Source organism: Hypomesus transpacificus, chromosome 2 (assembly GCF_021917145.1).
Source record: "Hypomesus transpacificus isolate Combined female chromosome 2, fHypTra1, whole genome shotgun sequence".
Taxonomy (NCBI): Eukaryota; Metazoa; Chordata; class Actinopteri; order Osmeriformes; family Osmeridae; genus Hypomesus; species Hypomesus transpacificus.
Genome location: NC_061061.1, coordinates 10,925,893 through 10,948,853, shown reverse-complemented (window position 1 = coordinate 10,948,853; position 22,961 = coordinate 10,925,893). Strand labels below are relative to the sequence as shown.

The 22,961-nt window shown below is 45.6% G+C and overlaps 1 protein-coding gene across 1 annotated transcript in view; it reads right to left on the bottom strand.

Moving 5' to 3' along the window:
- The window catches only part of zfpm2a (zinc finger protein, FOG family member 2a), a 106,993-nt gene that overhangs the window by 65,069 nt on the left and 18,963 nt on the right, over positions 1 to 22,961 (bottom strand). Inside the window, exons 2-3 of the mRNA XM_047042858.1 lie at positions 12,942 to 13,100; positions 5,561 to 5,662 (exon numbers count right to left, since the gene is read on the bottom strand). Coding sequence (XP_046898814.1) covers positions 5,561 to 5,662; positions 12,942 to 13,100 — 261 coding nt within the window. The remainder of the gene's footprint in view (positions 1 to 5,560; positions 5,663 to 12,941; positions 13,101 to 22,961) is intronic.

Here is a 22,961-nt window from a genome sequence, read left to right as displayed (position 1 = left end):
CTGAGCAAACCTGCAGGGAGAGTTTAAAGAAAGCAGCTTTGGGAAGCCATTCCCTGAGGGCAAAACCACCAACTGGGCGCCAAATCATCCACATATTTAGCAACACAGCTCTCGTTTTCATAAGGATTCTGTAAGCTTGTAACAGTGAGGAAGGACCTTACAAAGGAGCTTCCATTGTGGGTAATTCGAGTGGACATGATATAAAACATGGATTCAATTGGAATGCGGACAAAACAGTGGGAAGTGAGCGTCTTATTAAAGATGTTCTTGCTAACTGTGTCGAGGCCCACATATCGAAGAAGATTGTCAAATTAAATACAGTGTGGTACAATCTCTTCCTCCAGTGATGAGAACTGTGATTGCATTTAGTCCTATTTTAGATTATATAACTAATAACCATGAAGTTTTATCATAAAGCCTCTTAGTATAGTGGATCAGCAACTGAATTTGCATCCAGCCACTGCAGCATAGGAGCCCAGTGATTTGGCTAATCTCTTGTTGCATATTTCATCACCATGATCACACGTTCTTTTTCTTTTTAATACTGTGTAGCGTGTGTCGGTGTGTGTGCTCCAGATTTAATATCAAACGCAGGTGAAAGTGACGTACAAGCACTTCCCATAGAACGTCTTTGTGACTGCAGAATGACTAGCGACTGATCAATGCAAAGTTTTGATCAGGATTTCAATTCCTGCATCCAATCGCAACTTTCATCAGTAGCTCCAATCTAACAGAGTCGCATCCGCTTTGTGAGACTTCTTAGGAGACTTTGAATAGAAACCTCTGGAACACTGAGATAAAACATCCTTTGGAGACTCACCATGATGTTAGTCCAATTTTCCTTGATTATAAGGAAAGGGGGGAAAAAAAGAGACTACGCAATTTGACTGACGAGCGTCAGAAAGTTTTCAGTTAGCTGATATACAAGTCAAGTCTGGCTGTAAGTCGACTTAAAACGCTTAGGTATCAGTAGGGACAGCTGCGACATCCCCCTCTTATGATTCTGTCGAGACTGTAGCCTTATCAAACCTTTCAAATGTCTCGCAAGCTACATTTCCTCCGACAAAAGGCTCTGGCAAACCCTCCTGAAGGTTTCATCTATATACACTAATATTTCCAATCCAGTTTTAACTCAGGCAGCCCGAGTGGTCTGAGAACTAGTTTACCAATCTCTGCTTTCCAAGACTCTGTGTGCTAAAGGCTTGAGGGGTTCAATCAATGGCGCTTTGATCTCGGCTGGAACCATAATTATTTAACATTGTTACAAGGATTTCTCTAATCCATCCTACCATTAAATCCCTTTTACACTCTCATCTTCTGCAGCCTAATCTGCATCTCGGCCCCACGTTTGTCTCTCCCTCTCGCTCCCCCCCCCCCCCCAACCCCACCCCTTCGCCCCCCCTCTCGGTACCTCACTCTCTCTCTCTTAATGGACTCGGGTGCGGAGTCTAGCCAATGCTGTTGCCATGCAGAGACCGTTGGGTTCCAGACAGAGGCCCTGTGGCTTCAGGAAGTAAGTGCTCAGTCCCACCCCAAAAAACAACTAACAGAACACAACCATATGATTTTTCAGGCAAGCACAAACTTCAACTCCCTGACGGTCGAGAATGCACCCGTCTAAAGAGTTTTGCATTCTGGTCATGGCTCTGACTCACGAGTGCTTTCGGAGAGACCACTGTCCATTTTCGCAAATATTTGTGCGTTAGTGTTTTGCCACGCTATAAATAGCAGCGCGGCGACCGCAAACATTTGTGGAGGCACCTGCCACTGTTTTATGGCCATCTGCTCCCTCTAATTCTCCTAGCGTGACATATGTGCATGAAACCTGAATCGGTTATTGTTTCTGTGCGGACGGGTGGTGGCGGTCACCGACAGACACACGGCAGGCGGGGCCAGAGCGAACACCGAGACTACCACATCTGAGGGGCGGCCATGTTGGAACATGTCGCTTTTGTCGACTAGGAGGGACTGAGTGGATGAGTGGAGGAGGAAGGGAGAGGGGTTGTGGCGGGGAGCAAAAAGGAGGCAGATTGGAGTGGGCGGGGGTGGCAGGAGCCTGTCTCGGCCCGTGTCTGACCACTGAGCACCGTCTCTAAGGGCCAATCCCTTCAGCTGACCCCTTCATGAGCGAGCGTGGCATGGCGCCCAGCTGGCACAGGACGACGGGCAGGGCATGCCCACCAGGCACGGCCAAGTGAGGAGATTTGTGGACAAGGTGATCGCATCACTTCTGCTACCTTGTGTTTAGTGTTCACGCCCATCCTACTGTGCTCTCCTCTGTTTATGGAGAGCTCTGGAAAGAGCATTAGCCAGTTATCTCGGCTCTCTTATCTACCACAAATGCTTTGTTTACTTGGTAAATAGTACCAGGGTGATGGTATCGTGTTGATACTTAGGATTCAAAGATTACACCGTCATTACAGATACACATCAAAGGGGGGGTTAAATCAACCACTAAGCTATAACGTCAGCATTTCTGCAGCGCAAAGGTAGGATTTCCTTTTAATAATAATAGAGACCCCCACCCCACACACACTGATAAACTCACAGAAAACTTAAGTAACTGACAGGACTTTAATCATCAGAGCTGCTTCTCTCTCTCTCTCTCTCTCTCTCTCTCTCTCTCTCCCTCCTCTCTCTCTCTCTCTCTCTCTCTCTCTCTCTCTCTCTCTCTCTCTCTCTCTCTCTCTCTCTCTCTCTCTCTCTTTCTCTCTCTCTCTCTGTCTCTCTCTCTCTCTTTGAAGCCCAGATTTCTATGAGTTTTACGGGGGTGTGGTTTACGAGAGCAGACAGTGAGATAAGGATGGGAATAAGTTCATTAGCAGAGTTAGCTAGCTTACACCCTCCACTCCCAATTAGCCCAGAGCTGAGACTGAGATCGCTATCAACGCCGTGGAAATTTGGAGTGAATAGCTGCACATGCCATCACGGTATCATACACTGATGGCAAACATCCGTGACGAGGGATGAACACGGAAACCGCAGATCGCTGTGAAGATAGTGCTTAAGGACATGGCAGCGCCGGCTGTAGACGCTCTCTGGGTGTTCTGGGAGAGTTTCGCTACAACAGAGAGCGCGAAAGAGTGGGAGAACGTCTCAGAGAGAACGGGACAACCGAACCGCCCACCAGATTAATGAGGCCCGCGGTTGCCCCGGTCTACACAGCGTAGTGACAGGCTGGGTACACGGTGCGTCCACAGAGCGCCGGGCTTCACATGAGGGCCTAAAAACGGTGCTGAAACATGAAAAGTTCAATCAGACGACGTGGAGGCTTTTGTCGTGTCGCGGCAACGGAGGAAATTGTTCCGGTATTTCAATAGGTCCAGCTAAAGCAGGTGGGCCTCAGCGGTGCTAGGCCACCTCATTAAACAGCCTCTTCCTCTAATGGCCCATTCCACATCCCATTCAGGTACACACACAGACACACACACACACACAGACGAGTGATTAAAAATTATCTGTTGGCGATTCTAATCACACCTGCTTAAACTTAAGAATGAAATAACAAAAGGAAATTTGAATGCTGCCTATCTGAACATTTACAAAGAGATTAAAGGGGGCCCGACAGTTTCAAACTAAATAAATTTGCTTTTAATCGCTTTGAACAGGAAGACATGTCATTTCAAATGGCGGTATCTGATTGTCTGATTTACTCTTTTATTTAAATTCGAACTTGCCCATCTGACTTCTCCAACACAATGGGAAAAATTAAAAAGGGGAAATGGGCTTCCATGGCAAGACATGATGGGAGAATGAATGGCATTATTAAAGATCCCGATTACTGTCTGCCAACTCATGCACGTGAACACACCCAGGTGCTGGGACTTAGCGGGTGCTGAACCTTCAGGTCCTCAACCTGACTTGTTACAACACAGGAGGAGCATGACTAGGGTCGAATCTTGTAAACAAAACCTACCAAGATCAAAACAGTCATTTAAGTTGTAGTGTAAGTGAGTCGCATCACACCCTGTGTGTTTCACGGTGGGGGGTGCAGGGATGGAGGGGTAGAACATGGTGTAACCCACAACAGGGTTGTGGGTTCAAATACCTCAGGGGGGCATGAATACTAAAAGGCATGTTCTCACTTGAGGTCACTGTGAATGATAGCATATGCTAAATTCTAGGTATTAAAGATGCTGAAACTGCATTACTGTCATAGATAGCCACCACGGGCTTCTGTGTCACATGGGTATTGGTGCTTGGGGCTGGTCTGAGGCAGAATTTTGAATGTGCTGGAATGGTCAGAAAGCAGTCACTATCTGGCCTGACTATCAGGTTTATTTCAAATTCATGATTCAGAACAATCTGAGTACACACACACACAAACCAGACTCAGTCTTTTCTCCTGTCTTACAGTGCTGCAGAGTCCTGACTGAGCTTGTATAATACTCCATCCAACAACTGAGCAGAAGGAACCATAATTACAGTCAGTCACAGAGCCGACAGTACATCCGGCTTTTCAAAGACGTGTATTTAAGCTCAGCGTTTTTTCATCCGTCAAACTCCCCACCCCCCCTCCTCCAGCCTGCACCCCCCCCCCCCCCCCCCCCCCCCCCCCAAAAAAAAAGCCTTCTTTTTGTGGCGGCCCCCGTAGTTGCCTTCTGACCCCCTCAGCCCCTGTCTCCTGGCTGATCACAGTGATGGTTTATTACTGTCATCCCCTCGCTCTTATCTTTAGCCAGCAATGCTCATTTCCTTCCCCAAGATTTAAATGCAAATGTGAAATTTAATGATAAATGCATTATCTGATAGGGCCGATAACACTGATTCAGTGGCAGTATAAAATATACACCCCAGGGGGCTTTTTGCCCAAATCCACTTTTTTCCCCCATTGGAATGTACGTACCTGCAATAAATTCTTGAGGTCATATTATGTTAAAAGGAATCATATTTTGTGTGTTCAGCAGTGTGGGTGTAATGCCATAACAGTAATTGCTGTGTTGCTATCTTGTATTATCCATCACTTTGATGAAGTGACTTTTAAGAAGAATAAAAATGCAACAAGATAAAACTATTTTCTAAACCCTTCCAAGGGAAAATCTGCATGGTAAAATGAGATTTTCAAGAAGAAAAGATAAATATACTTTTTTTATCGTAAGCTTTCTGTTGGGGTGGCAGGCTGTGTTTGAGCATATATACAATAAGCTTAACAGCAAAGCAAATTAATCCATTCCATTCAACCCTGTTAAGTTAACCTACTATACAATTCAATGGTGATAATATACTCATTTAGCTCAACCCATCACTTTTTCCTGTTTCGCAATTGTGGCTCGTTAGGGAGCACAGTTCCTGATATGTGATCCTTGAGAGACTTGTAGATGCTTTCTCTGAAGGACTCTGTGGCCCCTGCTGGCTTTACAGTACCTTCAGTCTACATCTATACGTCAAAATGGAGGATCTCCCATCTCAGATCTCTCTCCCATGTTTGCAGGTGTTGCCTTGTTATTCCTGGCATTCGCAGGTTGGCTTCACTTTCGAGTATAGAGCATTTCTACCAGTGAGTGAACTCAAGCAGGTCCCCCCCCAATCAAAGGATTGTCTACGTAATTGGTTGGCTTACTTGGTCCATCCCAGTCCTCTGGTCCAATCGTAGGGTTTCTGGTCTTCTCGTTATGACCGTCCATGTCCGACTCTCCTGTTTCTCGACTGCCATCTTCCTCTCCTGGAGAACAAGAGGGCCGGTTAGAGACAGGAAGCACGCTCCAATAACACACCACCCATCAACAACAATGACTGCTGTAACTGGTACCCCCCCGCAGCACCTGGTACCCCCACCCCAAAAAACACATCTAACCAAATTATACAGATCCATTTGTTCATTCATTCACCTTTGGGCAGCTTCTGTATGGTTACAGAGTGGCATTATTTAACTGTACCCTCCCTTCCCCCCCGCCCCCCCACCCCACACACACACACACCCTCTCTGAGGGGCACTATGAGGCATGAGTGTGAGAACTCCGGCACAGCTGCACACACTCTTCTGTGCGGGAGAGTTCCCATAAGTACCGGCTGGAGCAGGAAGCCCGCTGGACAAGGAAGGAAGTCGATGTGTGGAAGAGAGTAGAGGTGGCTATTTCTTACAGTTTGATCTATTGTGGGAGGGAGAATATGTGTTATAGGATGTGGGGCTGATTTACAGTCCCTGGGCCCAGAGAGGCCCAGCTCAGGAATATTTGCGTATCTCAACCTCTAAGTGTTTAAAGGCCGTGTTAAACCGCACTGCGCTTCCAGTCGCCAACGGCAAACCTCATGCGATGGATATGTTCCTAGAAGCACTTTTTTCCAGAGAAAAACAGTCCGACAACAGTTTGCGTGGCCAGGTCCAGCCTGTACTTTTCGTTTACGGGGACATAAATCAGAGCTAACTAGGGGCCTCTGGTGTGCTGGTCTAAATAAGCACAGGGTCCAAGCAGACACCGAGGTGTGGAGAAGGCTGTCTCGCCCCACACACCTCCCGGCTAGCAGGCTAAGTATGGGACTCACACACCCCCAGGGGAGGTGGGTTGGTGTGGAGCCCTTTTCTTTGTTTTCACCCCTGTCATCATTTCCTTTTGGGTGCTTTGATGTTTTAAACCTGTGGTGCGTGACCGAGGCCGTTTGTGGATTATGACATCATATTTTAGAAGTGGAGAGTAACACCGAAACAGGCCATATTTCAGGACGGAGCGGTTAGTCTTCTTAGGTACATCGCTGTCCCGGGGACATCGATTATTGGGCATGATCAAAATCGTCAGAATCAGTAAATATGGTCCTTCACACCGTAAGTTGGAAAGTCGTTCATCGGGACTAGGTCAGCGAGTTTCGGACAATTTAATGGTTTCGAGGCTCTAGACATCCCCACGGGTGACTGTGCCAGCACAGTGACACACAGCACTGCAAATCTGTACCATAGCACAGGTCCACTCCCACGTTAATCTCCAGATCAAGCACACACACCACGGTTGTTAGATATATATTTTCTTTCAATTTTTTTTACACACTTGCCTCACTTCAAAGAAGGTAGCAAACATTGCCAAAAGGATAGCCGCTTCCTGCTTCACATTGGAAAAAAAGAAGGGGAAAAAAAAACAAGAAAAAAGAAAAGAGTATTGAAGGGAAAGCAAGTGTGCAGCAATGTCCTACTTACAGTACATGAGGTCATTATGACCCACTTTTGCTTATGCAAGTGTCTGCTTGGGCAGGCACATTTTCTCCCAGCACCGTGGTCGAGCCCACTCACTGAATTCACCCTCTACTTTATATTGTTGGGCCTCGAGAACCTCTTTAGCATACTAGGCTTGTATTATGTTATGGATAACAAAGGCGGATATCAACAGTTCCTTCCAATGGAGCGAGTTTAAAAAAAGCTGGAGAGATAACATTAAAGGCAGTACCTTGATCTCAGGCGAACATGCTAAGCCCTGTAACGAAACGTATTGGAACCTCTTTAATTACAGCTCAGGAAACGAAGCTACAAGATGATTCCTTAATTAAGCGGTGATTAAAGATTTTCTGCCTTCTATCTGACACAGTTTGCGATGCATTTTAAACACAATTGCCCAGGCAACCTTACAGGGAACAATGTCACACGGCTTGATGAAGTTTCCTGCCCCAGCGTTGTTGGAAGAACTGCTGTAACAGCACACATACTAACTAGGAATACATACAGATACACACTGTATATATTTATATCATCTGCTTCTTCTCAGAGACTACAATGAACACTGGTATTTTGACCTCTATGCAACACAAACAGATTGATTGGAGCAGTCTGTTTCACAGAGAGAGCTGTGTGAGATATAGTGATGTACAGTGCCTTATTTTACAGCCCAGATGAGAACCTATGGTGCGGCCTTATCACGGGAGACAGATTGGTCAGTGATCTTCTCCAGCATTATCGTCTGGATCATAATTTACATCTGGCTAAATTCCCCCTCGCGGTGCAATCAAACGAAGACACTTAAGGGTGAGTGAGAGAGTGCTCCGTGAGGCTGGGGAGCGTGGGGGCAAGGGGGGGGGGGGGGGGGGGGGGGGGGGGGGGGGGGGGGGGGAGGGAGGGGGTTTGGGGGGGGGGGGGGGGGGGGGGGGAGTGCAGGTTTGGCGGGCATGTGAGACAAGTCAGTGGGCTGTTAAAATCAGCCCTATCGCTGCTCTATCAAAGGACAGCTCTCGAGCCAAATAGCAGTCACACGCGGGTGCCCCACATCCGGGTCAATAAGCTTATAGGCGATTTACACAAACAACTCCTCCAGCAAGGTAGGAACAAAGTCATATTGGCTTTTCCTCTCCCTTTTAGCATTGTCTCTGCCAAAGAAAGCCCTTGAAAATGTCAATCTGTGGCGTGCGTCTTTAAGGAGCTCAGAGCGCTTTAATCCTGACCAGTCAGCCCAGAGACAGGTCGCAACTGCCTCAAAATGGTGTCCGCTCGGGGAAGCACTGTGTTTCCAACCCCTCTGCGTCTTGAGTCCACGTTTATAGACAGGAAGGACGGGTGAGGAAATATATAGCGTAGAGACTGCTAGATACTACTACCCATGTCTGAGACTCGGGTCACAGGGAGTTGCAACATCAGTTCAAAACCTGGTTGATTGCACCAGTATCCATCAACAGCCACAGCTGTAACACCCCTTATCTACAACCATCTACAGGTCTTCACCACCTGCAGTCAAAATAGCCTGGAGAAGCGCAGCCTTCCAAGTCTACTGATTATTAAGTCTACTGATACCGAGTCCATCGGGGGCGTTGATACTGTATCATAAGCCTGCAACACTCGCAGAAAACTTAGGAAAACAACCTCCTGTCCCTCCACCAAAGTCAAGCATGGCTCAGAGACTGTTCTGCTATCAGGGGAGAGGTCTGGATCACGTGCAGATGCAGCAGGCTAGATTCAGAGGAGGCAGGCCATTAGCACAAAGCCTCGCCACTGTCTCTATAAATGCCAATAAATTCCCATCATTACAGAATCTGGCAGTTTTCCTCCCTGTCTGCAGCCCGCTTTTTATCTTGCGCTGCCTCCGTCTGGGAGCGTGTAGATCTGGCCCAGTTAGATTGTCATACTTAACAAACATTAATGATTAATTTCCTCCACTGAGTCAAATGGGGCTAAAGGGATGTCTCGATTCATCTTATCGCGCCCCAAATTAGCATTTCCCATATTCTCAGCATCAACTGTGCATTAGAATTCCACATTTGCCATTCCAGGCACTGATGGCAGCTGTGGTTGGAAGGAAGACAAGCAAAGAAGATCTCCCTGTTTCTGGAGATTCTGATTAACTGTAAATTGCACAAAGGTTGAAATAATTAATTCAGTCACTTTCTGTTTATGGATATTTGCCTCAGACGGCTATGAGACAAATTACTCCACGGACAGGTCATTCCAAGGGTCAACAGTAATACTTTTGAATTTGATGCATTGAGTTCTGGTTATTCCGAATGCTCTTCAAACGTGTTAGCCTCAAATGTCTATGACTGCATTGTAATGTGGTTATTTTGGCGTAATAATGAAAACTGGCACAGAGGAATGTAATACTCTTTTGCGTATCCACGCCCCTGCAGGTACATTGTACTGTGCTTTGTCGCCACTGGCCACCTAAATCCAACAGACTCTATCAATCAATGTTCAACAACAGTCCTTGACAAAGGGGGACTGAAGTACGACAACAGCATGCATGTAAAACATGTCAATGCACACTGAGAAGCCAATGAAACAGACTTTGGCGATCAGAAGGAAAGATTAGCCAGTTTTGTGGCAATGCTGGGGGTGCAATTCTCCCTTAGACACCAGGTAACTCATATTTTCACAACCACAGCAGGGGGGGGGGGAGAGCAAGGTGAAATTTCACAATTTCAGTAAAAAAAGATGCCTCTCGGTAAATAAAAGAGCATCCTTCTTACAATTATGGCGTTAGGTGTGTCAATGAAGTATAAATCAGGGCTAGGGAGTGTGTTAGTCCATGTGCACTTCACAACCACAGCTCCATAAATGGGAAATTGACCGTGCTGGAGAAGTTGTTTGAGGGGAGAGCTTTTTAATCGTCAAGGAAATGCCAAGGTTGTTTCTGAGGGACAGAGATTTTTTTGGGGTCGGAAGGGTGTGGGGTGTGTGGGGGGTGTCTGTGTGTGTGAGTGTGTGTGTGTGGGGGGGTTGGAGAGCTCAGACATAGACCCTCTAATTATATGAAAACCCACATGCTCTGCTCTCCCAGTGCCTCTCATTCAACATGGCAGCTTAATTTCACACCAATGTATGTTGTTCCAGAGCCATTATATGTGGAGTCACTGACAAGGGGCCCCTCAATCATTTCATGGTGGATGAGTCGGCCTTGGTGGAACTGAAACAGTTACTCTCCCACAGTTAGTGTTCACCCGGTCACAGCTGGCTTGCCGTGAAAACAAACAAACGATATTCACCAGGGGTGGAACGGGGGGACCTGCATGAGGCTGAGGACGCTTTAATACCGTCACTGTGAACACAGGATGCTGACACGTGCTGGACGTCCGTCCCCCCCCGCCCTCGCTTGTGTCTGAGAGGGATGAAGCGTTACGGCAGAACCACAGAGCCTTGAGATGGGCCTATCACATGAGCTCACGAGGTGGGCGATGGTGGCAAGCCTTCGAACGACGCCAACGCCTGTTGAAGGTGGGAGCTGATGGAGTCACGGGCTGAAGAACCCCCAACCCTGAGAGGGGATCTCCAGCCAAGCCAAAATCGGGGGCCTCAAGGTGCTGCTAGGAACACCCCCCCCCCCACTCCTGAAGGGTAAGGCAAAAGGCGGACACTTTGCATTCAACTTTGTGACCTTTGCGCTCTTAAGCCGCTTTGCTACTTCACCGCACTCCTGATCAAAGTTAATAAGTGCTTCATATGTTAATGAAAATTGGTACTCCTCTTTGTGTCCATACATCTTTTTAATACCTATTATGGGCTGGAACTTTTAATGGAGGTTTTAGGTCCCCCTGACAAGCCCATTTCGGAGAGTGACTACTCAGATACAAGGCTAAGCTAGGACCAGAGAGTCACTGCTCACTGGTGGAACCTTACACGGGAGACCTTATTCTCAGGGAAGCAGGAGAAGATAAAGGCCATGGGATGAGTGGCTGCTTTAAAATCCACGTTGAAGTCCGCTACTGGGCTAATTACTGCGCCACATCACATTTGAGAGGGTTTAGTTAATCAAGGGGCTGCTCTTTTTCCTCCTATAGTCAAGGAATAACACACTTAAACCGTTTAATGCTGCCTGGATTGCGTCCTGTTTAATTCACGGCACTTTCACATAAGTGGGGTGAATTTAAGCCACTCAGACATAGGTTTAAATTAGTTTTAAAGAGATCTAATTGAGGAATGGATCATGGGCAAATGGCTCCACCTGATGATTGTGAAGAACTTGCCACCAGGGAAGAAAGAAACTTGGATACCGAGCATCCCTTGTGCCGTGTGAACAAATGGGAGACTTAGCCAAGCTTAGATAGCCGAACTAACAAAAATCTGACTAGTAAAGCACACGTATGACAAGGCGCAGATTACTGAAGCTCCCTGGAAAATTAACACTTGGCACTTTGGACCACCATTCGTTTTACTTAATTCATAAACATCAGAAACTAAAAAAGAGATTTGAGGCACTCTCTTTCCCGTTTTCTCACATCGTCTTATCCAAGACAAAGTGGCTTTACGGGCCTCTTTGAAGAATTTACAAGTTGTACTTTTTCATGGGTATATTCTCCCTGTGGAATGAAAAATTATCCCAGTAGCTGTTAGGTCATTAAAATCACAAATAAGTATATAGATATAACAAGCTTTCATGTCAGTGTTATGTTACTGCAAATATCAAGGGCGTGGAGGTGCATGGAAAAAGACGTTTTGCTTTTAATTGCAATTTTCAAACATTGGAGCTTTTATACCTTTCCTGGAAGAACAAAGGGAAAATATCACTGATACGATTACTGGGGCATAGCCCATGCTCAACATGAAAGATTTCCTTTTTGAAGACGTCTTCAAAAATGTAATCCCACAAGGCACATACATATTGAAAGGTGCATTGGAAGAAAATAATAATGCAAAACATTTCTTTTTGAAGGAAAAAATAAAAGGCATTCAAAGCATTGGTTCTTCATTAGAAAGTCAAATGTATGGCATTCACTAGCAAGTGAATGAGGGGACACCTAGGGTGGTTCAACTTAACGACTGGGGGGCGTGTATGGGCGGGGGGAGGGGCAACCACCCTGTCATCAGCACACTGTAACCTGGAGCAGGCCTCAAATTAGCTCCTCTGATGGCAAGGTGTGACCAAAATGAAACAAACATATAAAGAAGCAATCTAATTGAATTGGAGTTCAAAGAGAAGAGGTGGGCTTGGCTGCACTAGGCGGTTTCTTCACGCTGCTGGCCCTCTGAGCTGGAGCAGGTGGTTGAGTTAGCTCAGAGTTCTCTCTGGGCACAAAGGGAAGAGGCACTCCTCCCGTGGCACCTCCAGCACCAGTAATAAGAGGACTCGGAAACTCTCTGAGGACGAGCCAGTGTTTTTTGGGTGCCATCTTTCCCAGATCAAACTGCGGCTCTTGCGTGGATGGTAGGAATCGTATATCAAACAAGAGGTTTTAAAACACTCGCCATGGATGTAGGAGGATTTCGAACATGGTTACATGTTCTGCCAAATCACCTGGTGTCCGGGATTTGTTGAACATGCATTTCAAACAGAGAGAAACATCTTATTAGGTGTTGACAGGATTTGAACCTCTATCTTGTTTTGAAAACAGGTGTGATCGACCGCGATCCAACTTTAGTCTGGTCCATGCAAGCCATTCACTCAGTGAGCTACAGAGTAGAGTCTACAGTCGAGTGAGACATTTTATTAAAGAAAGGATGAACTTGTTCACTAAACTATCTCCATCGCACACGGCTGTCGAATGGCTGTCGAACGGCTGGCTCTCCAGCCTGGCGGACGCGATGGACGGACCATAATCACCTTTGTTGCAGAAGTACTCCATGTCCTCGCAGCTCATGTTCTCGGACTCAAACTCGGCGGAGAAGTTCTCCTCCACAGAAAACTCCTCCTTGGCCATGAGCTCGTTGTCTTCCGAGACACACTCCTCCTCGTCCTCCTCCAGGCCATCTTCTAGAGGACCTGAGGGAACACAGCCAGAGTGTCAGGAGGTTTCATCACAACCCCGAAAGGCCGTAAAGCATACCGGTTCTCCTTGACCTCATCTAGTTCAACGTTCACAAATGTTTAAACATACATGTAGCCAATGTAATATGTTGTCAACATAAATGTACAGGTATGTAACATGTTTTCAGACATATAGTGAAGAAGACAGATGGAAACACACCGCCACAGACGGTTTTAGCTCATTTTCAAAAGAGCACCACTGCCTAAAGCTGTGCTTGGTTGGTACAGTCCATAGTGACTGAGAGCTCTTGCTACTGAAGGCACGCTGACTTGCAGCCAAGGTGACCGGTGATGTTAGATTTCAGAGACGGTAAAACAAAACCAGGGAAAAAGGATGGAGAAGAAAAAAACCCGCTCCAATCCAACTTTTCACATAAGCACCAGCATGGGAGCAGGAAAGAACATACTTTTATTAATTTGCTGGTCTTATCAGAGGGTACAATGTTGATTTTCCATTTACATTCGACGCCTCCAGGTAATACACCAGTGCAATCTTAAAGGAGACACTTCTCTCTGTGATTAATTTTTCCCCCTCTGTGCAATATTATTTCTTTAAATCTAAATGATTTCTGAGTTTCGCTTGTAGCTGTACATCTCTTTTGGTATTTGCATTTAACCATTTTACTTTAATCCACACTGATGGAATTACTGTACTGCTTACCTGAATTGTATTAGGCCTAGGTAAGAAAGCATCACACACTGCATTTTAAATGTTTTTCAAATAATGCGTCTTTCACACCCATTACCCCGTTCCAGAAGCACTATCTCTAAATTCTCCCCTTAAAAATAAATAATATAAAATTACCAGTCATTTTTTAAGGTTAGTTTGCACCCACCCAACTACTTTGTTCCGACTGCCTCTCTTAAACTGGGAGTGAATAATCATATCAAAAGTGCTGTTGTCACTGGCTTGCTAGATATGGCTGCTCTCTCTTTCAGCCTGTCACCCATGAGCTGCAGTCTCCTGCAGCCTCCTGCGCATCACGCTGCAGCTCAGACACAGAGCAGCTCCACTGATATCCTTCCGGCACCTTTCACAGTGTTTGCTCTATTGTAACAGGAGTGAGGCCCCTCATCTTGAAGAAAGCGATAATTTCAGTTCAAAAAGCGAGGCCGGTGTGCCTCTCCTGTTCTCCCTTTCTTCCCAGTGCCGAGCGCCATAAAAGACTCCCTGATCTCCGCAAACCGCTTGCTCTTTTCATTAGTCTTATAAATGACTCCTTTGTAGAGCACCGTACATCTGCAGGAGTCGCGGACATGAAAAGAATTAGCACACAGACCTCTAATAGACACTGCGGAGGGAGAGCGCCTCGCTTTAAATTAGGATACAGTTTTATGATCTTATCAGATGCCTTCCGCTGATTCGCCCAGGAGTGAAGTGAGCCGTGAAGTGACTGGATGAGTCTACCATCGTTTAAGATGATATTGAGAGATAAACATCGGGGTATGAAGGGGAGATTGCATGACTGGAGTTAAACGTGTCTGCCAAGGCAATTGAGGATGGTGTGAATGAGGGTGTGGGTAAGAAAAAAAAAAACATTTCTAGAAAAAAGGATTTCTACACTGCGTTACCCAGCTGAATAAGGGACTGCATGTACAACTAAATGATTCCGCTTCCTTGTTGTTGGTAAATAAAGAGCTGCTATTTCTCCTTGGTAAAATAGATCTGCTGCATGGTTTGATAATAAGGAAAATAGAGATTTGAGATAAACCTGGTGGCCCGTAAGAAGAGAGATCAGAGAGATTAGACAAGACAGAGTTAATGGACTCTAAGTAAGGCCATCTCACACTATCTTCTCTTGGAAGATTTGATCGGTTAGTGAACTGGACAATTTCAATGGATGCATGCATCCCAAAACACAGTCTTTTGGGTAAAAAGTAAGTCATTTAGTACCTAAAGATTATCACTCCAGGTACTGTCAGACACATTTAAGAAGTTTGGATTGTTACTTCTTGAGAACAGCGTAGATTACCAAAGTTCGGAACGCTTTTCTCACGTTTGGTTTACTATACAGTATTCATTGCATGGAGAGACCTGAAATTATTTCAGAGACAGCAATGATAAGAATAATGACTTTCTAAACGACTAGCACCACACTCCTAACTCATTTTCTGATAGTGGCGGGCCCTGCTATATTTAGTTGTGTACTGTTTAAAATCCTGTCACATTCACTGTGACCCTGCGGTTGTTGGTGTGTTTCCTGTGGAGGTGTTGGTGCTGGATGGACCTGAGGAGTCCCGGCTCCTCCGCCCCCTCACCTTCCTCTGGGGTTCAGCCGGCCACGCCACCACTGCGTTGTCTTTCCAATCTAAAAATGATCGTAGCCAAACATAGAGGGGCTGCATTGGGGAACACTCCACACGGCTTGAAATTCAAAATGATAAGAAATTTAATTGGACAAAACGATTGCATAGAAAACCAGACATTCTCATTCTTTCCTTCAAATAAAACATAGTTTCCCCTTAAAGGTAGTTTAGATACTAAACAATAGCTTTGCATTTCCATGATCGCTTCAACAAACTAACAACCCGACCTCATGAAGAACTATGTCTTGGGTTTAGTTTTGCAACAGGGCTGTAGAGCCACCCACGTGACACAGACCATTCCCAACCTGCTCTGGCAGTGTACAGGCACTCCTGTGTCCACTACCAGCCTGCCATCAACTGCATTGTCCCTGTCCATCTGGGTCTGAATTCCCCATCTCATCCGGAAACATCCACCTCGGCCAAACAGCCCTGGAGGATGGGGTCCATGTTAATGAAGAGACACTGGTAGCTGAACAGTGAGGCGGGATCACAGAGGGTCTTTTGTTCAAGGCATGGCCTCTGTCTGATAAGGATCAGGGCTGTTGACTGGAGCCCGGCCCAGATATGGTAATGCTCCACGGAGTCTATATGGCAGGGTGATATAGCCCGAGACCACATGATGGACAGTGGATTAATGATTTCGACACTGGGGGACGGCTTGTGGACCAGGAGGTGGAGGAATGATCAACCACCCCTTCAGCAGGAATGCATTTTAACCAATCAATTTCCACCAGACAGGATTCGGTTGACTAAAATGGCTGACAGGAAGCACAGCAGCACCATACAGAAACATTTAAACTCCAGCTCCCCCCCCCCTAAAAAAAGCTAGGCTCTAAACAAACATGTTCTTCTGTGTGAGGGACTGGTAATTTCATGGCTTGACGTCTGCAATGTGGGGGAGCTTGTGTTGGGTGGGTGATAGCGATGCTACACACTATCAGCTGGCTCCACAGTGTGAAGTCAGCATCACAAACCCGGCCTCCTCTATAGCTCCTAATTAGAGGTGAGGTAATTGAATCTGACAGAACAAAGCAGCAGATCTCTATAACCATGGAAATCATTTTTGCTCCCACCTATACCGCTTTTCCCTCCAAAGGTCCATTGAAAATGCGTCCAAGCTGGCCTGGGGATAAAACGGAGCACCTGAGACCAAAACACGAATGCATAATGCAGCCTGAAAAAAAAACCCCAATAGGGCCACTCTCCGCTCAACCCCTGCCAACTTGGGGCCGTGACTGGCTCTTTGTGCCAGCGCTGATACTGGGCCGCCAGACTTCCAGGTTAACACACAGGAGCACCGCAGGCTCCTCCGACTTACCGCGGGAGGGGAAATACAGACCGGGTCTCCAGTTACAAAGGCGACGCTGCCCCGCTACACTCAAGAGCCCCTGCGCGCCCCTACGAAACGGACACACGCAGATACACATTGGCGTGTTTACCCTCGCAGCGGGAGAAGAGAAACACGGCCGTCCGTATCTGACAGGGCTGTGTGGGAGTGAGAAGAACCCGTTCTGTCTGGTCCCGAGCAGAGTGAGAGAGAATTTGCTCAGAGTGGAGCAGGAAGCAGGGGGAGAGGGGAGAGGAGAGAGAGATGACTGGAGGCAATACTCTCTGCTGCTCTCTCTCCATTCTTAATGACCTTTGGGAAGCCCAGAGCCCCAGCAGCCTTGGAGAAAGACCAGTGTATACGTTACAGGGATGAACTCTCTAATTTAATCCTTGATCACTGTATTAAAATAGATACAGTTTATGCAATCCTTAATGGCTTAATATGCCACAGGAACCCTCAAAGGGATCATTCATTTCAGATACTTCATACAGGACTAGTATTAAAACAGCACACATACACACGCCTGTTCTCAAGTTACACACTCTGTGATCAAACTAAATGTGGAGCTAATGTTGCAATACAAGTCAAAAGTAATTTAACATTTGTATTTTTACGTCTCTGAATTCATTTTTGTTTGTGTATGTTAGAAGGGTGGAACCGAGTCGCTAGAGACTGATGTGTTCTCAGAGCCGCTGTCTGTGACAGAGAATAAGCAATGGTTTTGTTTAACTTGATTTTCCGGTTGCTAAGCAATGTAATTCTGGTGATTAGAAATGGCTGCGTTCCTAAATTTGGGCACTTACAATCAACAGTCAACAAACTGTTTCAAAACTCAGCACCAATGCTTGTCTCTTAAATTGCTGGGAAAAAATAAGGAGGAGGAGTGGGTTAATCTGAGACTGACTGAGCATGAAAACACACAACACACAACACACAACACGCTGATGAACACAGTGGTGAAATGGCAACCAGTCTTGTCAAGCAATCCCACTGACATCATCAGCTGAGATAATCAAAGTTTACCATAAATTCAGGGACGAATACCATGACACACCCAAATAACATCAGCCAATGGCAAGACAATGGTCTTTTATGAGTTGATTGCAAATCCTAGTTATTCCTTGTGCTATCCAATAACAAACGTTGTTTTTGAGACTACAATATATTAATTGATAACAAGAGTATTTTAATGAGTCCAAAAACAAATGTATTGCATCGTGTTTACGAACTGGCCTGCTGTTCAAAGCGGCCTCTCCCTCCTAACGTTAAAGGGAAATAGCACGTTCTTACTTCTTAATCCAAATGAATTGGAATTGGAATGGCATGAAAACACGCTGGCATTTGCCTATCCCATTAAAATGCTGGAGGCACCTCTGAGGTTGCCCGAGGGCCTCTGCAGATGCCAGTTCCACGGCGGAGTTGGACTGGGGGTTCGCTTCACTCTACTGTGTGTCTCTGTCTGCACACACACCACCAACTGGCCACGACTCAGACCCATAAAAGTCACAGGGTTGTCCTCCAAATGATCTGAACTAATAAAAGGAAATGCATCCAAAGAAGGCGAGGGGGTTAAATAGCTACTGGGAGGATACTGTGGCTTGTTTGGTTCCAGGCGCGGATAGGCCTTGTTTTACTGTGGTCATGAATTGAGGACAGTGTAAATCACTCAATAAAATCACCCTCCTTTTTATTTTGAACAGTAATAATTCCGGTTTTACAATAATAATATAATATTGGCTCCTCGTCTACTTCTCATTTCCGGGTGATTTATGGATGTCACTTTGGGCCTTCAAAAAGAAAGAATTTGCAGTGTATGGTAACACTGAATGTGACAAGTAAAACAATGCAGGTAAAATATGTAGGCTCTTAATTACTGGTTTAGAGGTAGGCTTTTCACTTTAACGTTCCCTTTTAATCAAGCCATTGAGTGAGCCTTCTCTGGGGAGCTATCATGGCTAAGTAGGGGCATCCATCTTCAGCCACTAGCTCATCTGTTGAGAGGTAGTGCTAGCTAGCAAAAGCACTGGGGAGCAATGCTAGATAACTAAAGGAAGGCTAGCAATTGTAGTTTGAGTACTGAGGGTTAGGACTGGCTAGCATTGGGGAGTTAGCTACAGCTAACAACAGTCAAAACAAGTAATGCTGTTACTCAACTGCCAAGCACTATATCAATATATACAAGTCAATATATATAAGTACAAGTCAATATAAGTCAAGTCAAACAAGTCAATATATATAAGTAACACAGTTAACTGCCAAGTGTTTACATTATATGAATAAGTGGAGTCAGCAATACAACTAAAGCATCTTAATGTAAATCCAGAGGGAACTTCTGTACTGTAAGAAACCCACACATGGGAAATCTTACATCTGTCTCCATAGGAAGGAGATATAACTTAACTGAGCTTAACTGCTTTTGCAACAATCAGCTTTTAGTCAAGCAGAATCATTTTAGAAGAAATTAATGGGGAGCCTTCAGAAACGAAAATGATTAGTGTATCAAATAGTGTAGATAAAACAATATTTTCCCATCAAGGAATTTCTATGAAATGGATATATCTAAGATGTCAATTTCATTTCTTTGCTAAAGGATGGGGTGCAGGGGAGTGCAGGGGGGGGGGGTTCCTTTGCAAAAAAATCTTCATTAATTCAATTCTAATTTGCCTCTGGTTCCTTTTTCTACTATTGATAGTTCCACTTCTTAATACCCGGATAAGAAAAAAAATCATTGCTATAACTCATTGGAGACGGAGTTGACGATATGATCTAAATATTACCAATGCCAAAAGAAGTGTGAAGTCTGATGAACATTTCAAAAGAACAATTCTTTATGGATCAGCCAAATCTTTTCCACTTTTTAATTAAAAGTAAAGAAAATAGAAGTTAATTATCCTGTAAAGATTAGCTGGTGGGCATCTTTCTGTAAATTACTTCTAATTAAAAGGAAATTGTCAAATGACATTCAAAGCACTGTCCTTTAAAACAGAGACAGGGTTTTTCCCCTCCTTATTCTTGATCTGGCCATGTGAAGCTTACAGCTGGAAGATTAGGGTGCTGCCAGAGCCCGAGACAGAGAACAGGGTCTCTGCTCCCTGGATCCACGCTGCCTCACACACAGGGCCTGCCTGCAGAGCTGGGTGGCAGGCTGACTGCTGCTCGTGGATGCTCCACGCTTGATGGATCTGAGTGCCTGCTTAATTTACATTGTCAGTGGGTTAGTATGACAGCATGTCATTGCCCCTAACCACCCACACCACCAAGCCCTACCACCCACACAACCACCAACCCCCTTCCTCCATCCGTCCCCCCATCACACTCGTATGTCTGGCGCTCTGCTGTACAGGTGCTCCACTTCCATGAGCTTTTTCATGAAGGACGGGGGTGGCAATTTCACTCTGATTTCATCATCTGTTGCTCCTAGATCTGTCTAATGCACACGGCTCGAACGCAATGTGTTGATGAATGGACCAGAGCAGAAAAGAGAACAGAACAGAGCAGGGTCCCCCTTAGCTGCAGCTAACGATGTTACGCACCAGGCCCTGAGGGGAACCGAGAGGGGGGATTTACACCAATAACACCCCGGAGGACTCGGAAAACCAGGAGCCCTCCCAACACTATAACTCCATCACTTCCTGCGAGCTAGCTGGCAGTGCAGGTAACAATGTTCTGGCAGCAATGCCTCTTTTTGATACTGATAAGTGGGATGTTAGGTCTACATGGCCCACCGTGCTGTCTGGGGGGGGGTAGGAGGGGGGGCACTAAAACAAAACACAAAATTAAAGACAGTCGTCAATACGCTAGAGGTACTATAATTAAACCCCACCATGTTATTTTTTTTTCGGGGGGGGGGAATATCCCAACTGCCACTTTGACAAAAGACTACTTGAAATGTGAAGGAGCAGATAGGTAGGTAGAAAACACTACTTTGAGATAAACTAATTGACTGAGAGAAGGAGGGTAATACAGTGGACTGAGGTGAATTGAGTCGAGTTTCTCACTTAGTCTTTTGTAAATGAAGGTCTATAAGCTGTAATTACCCTTCAATTTGGGAGCTTCGAACCTACTATAAAGCACAATACAGCTCTGAATGTGTGTGGGCGGAGCCTTTATCTCCCCTAGAACGAGAGAGACGGGAACGAAAATAAGGCTGCAGAGAGGGACGAAGGAATGGACGGAGGGATGGAGGAATGCAGAGAGGAAGGGAGGTATGGAGGGAGCAGAGGATGATGCAAGCCGTGGGGCGCTTTCCTTGGGGATGGAGTGTTCACACAGCAAATGGAAGTGGCACAGCTTTGACCTTTGAGCTGAGTTGAGAGGAGTGAAGGCTCTGTCAAAATATTCCTTCAGAAATGACAAGTCCCCAGACTTGACATGCAGGACGGCTGGGGAGCCACAACCTGCTGATCCTTACGCTACAAATGAAGGGATTATCAGGACAACAACCACTGCTCTGCAGTCGACACAGTCTGCTGCTATTCTGGTGCTGTCCTCATGATCAACACTGCTTAAGATGTCAAAGAATGTCTAATGACTAGATTTGTGGAGTACTCTTTTAAATTAATTTTTAAAAAATATAATCAATATCATTATTATTATTATTATAGAATACATATTCGAATGGAGTTATATAAATTAATAGGACAGTTATTTTATACAATTATAATTTTTACTAATGCTTAGCTTGTTATTTTAAAAATGGTAGTACTGTACAGTGCTGATGCTCCTTGACTCGTGGCCTACTGTGACACTCTCCCTTACTTCCTCTCAAAGCCCACAGAGAATAACTCAATTCTTAAAAATATCCAAATATCACAAGCAAATGACTAGTGCTGTGAGAGGAAGCTAGGCAGGAACAAAGACAGGCAGCTGTAATTATATCTTGGCGTGTGAAGCATGTCAATGTGCACCTCCGTTCTAGGGGGCATTCCCCCAGGGCCCCAGGCATCAAAATGATGTCCAAATTATTTTGTGCTCTCTTGCAACACGGCGCGATTATCATATTTACTTCTGGTGCATTATGACAACAGTGATGTTTACACCTGTCTCTCTGAGAAAGGCTAGGTTTGCACTCTCTAATTTAGCCAATGTACAGTATGCATATGAGCTTGTTGGCAGGGATTTAAATTAGGTCAGGAACAGAATACATCAATGGCAACCCATATGTGCATCTTCTTCCTTCTTGTTCCCTCCCGCCCTCCCTCGCCTGCTTTGCTCTGAAGCTTGGCGATGTGGCAGGCTGACGACTGCACAAGTGTGATATGTGCAAATCACATTTGCAGATGAGCTTGAAACTCCTTTTAATATTCAGATATCAGGCATCCCGCACTGCGAGTCTTACTAAGACGCCGTTCGGGGGAGAAAAGCAAAGATCCACGTCATTAGTGGAATCGTTAGCTCGGTTTACATTTCCCATATTTCCCCAAAATGTACCACCAAGTAAAAAACATAGTCGCTTATCTGTGATAACAATGCAAATTTTGTTCAAAAGCGCATGAAGATTCTGTCAAAATCCAAAGTCGTCTTTCAGGTCTTTTTTAATATATATATTTTTTTGCTTCACATGCTCAGATTATTGGCTCTTTCATTTCTCCGTTTTTCCCTTCTCTGAGGAGTCCCAAGTTTGTGGCTTCTGACGCGGTGAAAAAGGTATGTTTGCCACGAGACGCGGAAACACGTGTCCTTAGGCCCTGCCAATTTCTCATCAAACACACCACAGTGGATGGTGGCTTGGCTGGGCATGAGGACATGAAGACTGCAGCTCACTCTGTGCCACACAGCACCGCCCAGGCTCCTGTTTACCTGGCTCCACACAGAGCACACACTGCCGGTCGGCCATTTTCTCTCCGGGCAAACGGCTCGTTGCAGACAACAACGCCATCATAAGGGTCAAGGCTTGCTTTACAACCTCTCCTCACCGGGAACTGTCACTGTCTGACACCCTGTTTTGTTAAATGCTCGCAGCTTGAACTTTTTCATTGGATGACAGAACGTCACCCCTGCACCCCCTTCATCTCACCCACCCCCAATTCCCTCCTCATTTCCCAGCGTCTTAGCCCCACACCAAATTTGTCTCTGTGCCATTTTAATTACAGCCAAGGCAATCTTTATGGTGGTATTCTGCGAGAACACCAATCTGCAAAAAAGGTGATAAGTAAGACTGTCAACCAGCTTTGGTATCA